Genomic DNA, 3,443 nt, shown 5'->3' on the forward strand with positions numbered 1-3,443 from the left:
CTCCAGTGCCATTTTCAGAGTATCTTCTGACATCCATTTTGATCTTTTCTTCCTCTTCTAAATGGCTTAGATTACTGATGAGATTTCCCCCGATCCTGATGTCACATTCTATTTCACACAGTCTATCTTCTATTTGCACAATATACAAGTTGAAAAGGTGGGGGGAAAATATTGTCAATAAAAAGAGAAACCAGAGATGAGTGTCTTCTGACAGGATGCAATGTAAACTCCACATAGTTCTATACACGGAGTGTCCTTATCACAAAAAGATGAACTTTAATTAACCAAATCCAAATCCAAATCCATGGTGATTTCACAAAAATGACTTCACACACACACCAACAATCACGAGTACAGTGCAGGACAGGGCTGAGTTTCCTTCCATTCTACAGAAGATGCTGTGAGTGCAGACAGCTCAGTGACCACCAGCAGCAACATGCTGACCTCCAGGCACAGGGACACGGTAACCCACCACGGGAAAGGGCGGGACACTGGAATGTGCTGCGTCCTACAGGACACTGACCTAGTGAGCACGACACATAACATACTTTTTTTTAAAGGGAGAGAACTGTTTTGGAATCATAGAACAGTGGGAGATATGAGGCAGTGCGGGAAACGTGTGTTCTTAGGGGACTGAGAGGGGAGCACACAACTAAGAAGGGAGCACAGCTGAGAAAGGAGTACACAGCAGAGAAGGGAGCACACAGATGAGGGGGAGCACAGCAGGGAGAAGTGCCTGTCTGATCACACAGCCAGGAGAAGCTGAGAGAGCGGTCTCCACTGGAGAAGAAGGGGTGTGCTCTCCTCCTCCAGGGGGTCTTCCAGACTCTGTCACCATAGTTCCAGATCCTCATCCCAAGTTTAATGCAGTTGGTCCCCATCCCAAGCTATACCTGTTATTTCTTTTAAAAGCCCCTTAATTATAAGTATAATCTGCCAAGTTCTCTGTCCCCATTATAATACATGAACCAAGCAGAGAAGCAGAGTGCTGCGGAAGTGATGACTGGTCAGAATTGTTAAAAGGTTGGAAAGCAGTTGTGTGTCTGAGCTCTCCCTCTGAGGAATTAATTTTGGCTTGCTCCTGGTTCTTTTTCATAAGACATGAAAAACCATAAATGGTTGTATATTGTTATACATCTTTAGAGATGTAACATGTGTGTAATTCAGTATGGTTTAGTGCTCTGTGTGTGATAGCTGCGTGTAAAAGATCGATGATAGCTATACAAAGGTTGCTTACATCTAAAGCTTGTGTGCAAGACATGGTGGGTGGCAGCGACTGGGAGCCAGTTCAAGCAGCAGCAGGCTCCACCCTGGGTGGGAGGTGAATGAGGTCAAGTCCATAGGTGGAGGTTGGGTGATGTTCAAGCCAAGACTGTAGACGAATAAAGCAGCAGCGAGCCTTCGGACCAGGCTCAGTCTCAAATGCAGTCCTGAACTTCCTTCTCTTAGCCGTCAAGGTCCTAGCCTGCTGTGATGGGGAGTGAAATCCAGGCTGGGTTTAGCCTGCGGCTCGGTCCTTAGGGAGCTGCACAGCTGTCTGAAAGGCCATGCTTCTCTGGTGGTTTGAATCCAGCAGATGCTCCGTGGGCACAGGAAGGACAATCTCCTCCTGGGTCATTTACATCCTCGGAATCCCAGCTGAGGGGCAGCTATGAGGTGGTTCCTACTCTACTGTCATTGTTTGTTTGTTTGTCTGTTTGTTTCTGAGCATCAGTCTCTCAAGTTTTAGGGAGCTCAGGTTGTTACATTCCCACCTGTTGGCTGGGAAAGTTCTTGCTGAGCAGCACTGCTGAGTCTCCGGAGCATCCTGGAGACTGGACTGTACACTGCAGTCCAGCAAGGATAAAAACTACCAGACAAGGGGAGCCCTGGTGGCCTAGTGGCAAGGATCTGCAACTACAATCCCAGAGGGACAATCTCCTCCTGTACTAGTCAAATCTGATGTGATGATACACGCACACAAAAATAATAAAATAAAAAATTTAAACAAAACAAAACAAAAGAAAAAAAACACCTACCAGACAGACAGACAGGAGGAGGATGCTGGACAGGGAAGGAGGCACCACGGGGACAGGGAACCCTAGAAAAGCTGTGCTACGGTGACTGCCAAGGGGGTGAGGCAGGCAGGAGGGGAAGCCACCACTGCACTGCCATCACCCACAGTGTGGGCAGCAGGTGCTTCTGGGCAGCCTCCTGTCCTCTCCCTACTGCTCGTCTGACCCTGTGAATAGCGAGGCAGCAAATCAAGAAAATCCTCCCAGAGACACCGCACAGATCCCCACACGTATTTCTGTTTCCCCTAATCTCCCCCAGTCTCGGGACCACTGCATGATGCAAATATCAACATGCCTGGTTATTCATCCCTGGGATGTTGGAGAAAGGGCCAGTCATCTACATTCATTAACAGGTGGATGGAAAGCAACTCTATTCTGACACATAGAAGATTGCGGGAGGGTGGGGTTGACTGCAAAGCAGCCCTTTCATGCTTCCTCCCAGCCCCACATGCTTGACATGTGAGCACACCAAAATGAGTTTAGCTGTCACTGCACCTCACATTTCTGCATGATCGCAGAGCATTTTGCCATGAAGTGTAGCACTGTGTTAGCTTTTAAAGGTCCATCATATTCTTCACTGTGTATTCCAAGCAGTTTTCCAATAAAAATAATACTAAAAAGTGCACCTTGGAATGTCTTGGATTTCATGCTCATCTAAATAAAAAGTTTTTAAAAAAAAACTACCCTGCTTTATGAGATACATTAACTTACAAATAAAGACATTGACATAAAATATGTTTTCAAACAGGAAAGGAATTGCAAATGGAAATGACAAGTCCTGGATGAGTAAGAAGCTGCTTCTACCTACCCATAGAAGGGCATCCCTACAGGACCTAAGGGGAGGTGACTCACCTGGCTCAGAGGCTTTCTCTGCTCACAGTTGATGCCTCCTACGAAGACCATGTTGGGCATCACAGGCTTGGGATAGTCAAAAACAAAGTCAGTTCGTATCAACCAAATGGACGTGTGGCTGTGGAGGTCGTAAGCTGTGACCGGCTGTTGCAAAATCTCAGAGGCAATTTCTAAACCACTTTTGAAAAAAGAAGCATGAAATAAACATTCCCCTAAATGGAAGATATGGTTCCATACTCTCTCCTTGAAAGTCATGGTGTCTGAGGACCCTAGGAGACTTCTGGGAACATAAGAAACAGGACTGGGGGCCTGCGTGCCTTCTTCAAGAAAGTGACGAAATACTCCCCTAGTAAAGACTACAGATGGGAGTGATAAGTACTTGGCCACAATTAAGCCACACAGATCAAAAGGATCTGTAAACACCGCATCAAAAGAACTGCCTCTTAGGAACTCGACCAATTTTGCATCATTAAATAAACTCTGACAATGTGAAAAAAAGTATTTAAACACATTTCTGATTGAAATCAGCATAGAATA

General features: G+C 46.0%; 1 protein-coding gene across 1 annotated transcript; it reads right to left on the bottom strand.

Moving 5' to 3' along the window:
* Positions 1 to 2,858: 2,858 nt before the first annotated feature.
* UGT1A7 (UDP glucuronosyltransferase 1 family, polypeptide A7) lies at positions 2,859 to 3,437 on the bottom strand (the record flags this gene model as incomplete). Its single annotated transcript, XM_006893524.1, has 1 exon — positions 2,859 to 3,437. A coding segment is annotated over one exon (579 nt), but the record flags the coding sequence as incomplete, so codon positions are not given.
* Between the last annotated feature and the right edge of the window lie 6 nt (positions 3,438 to 3,443).

Source organism: Elephantulus edwardii, unplaced genomic scaffold (assembly GCF_000299155.1).
Source record: "Elephantulus edwardii isolate Elephantulus edwardi_28Jun2011 unplaced genomic scaffold, EleEdw1.0 scaffold00127, whole genome shotgun sequence".
Lineage (NCBI taxonomy): Eukaryota > Metazoa > Chordata > Mammalia > Macroscelidea > Macroscelididae > Elephantulus > Elephantulus edwardii.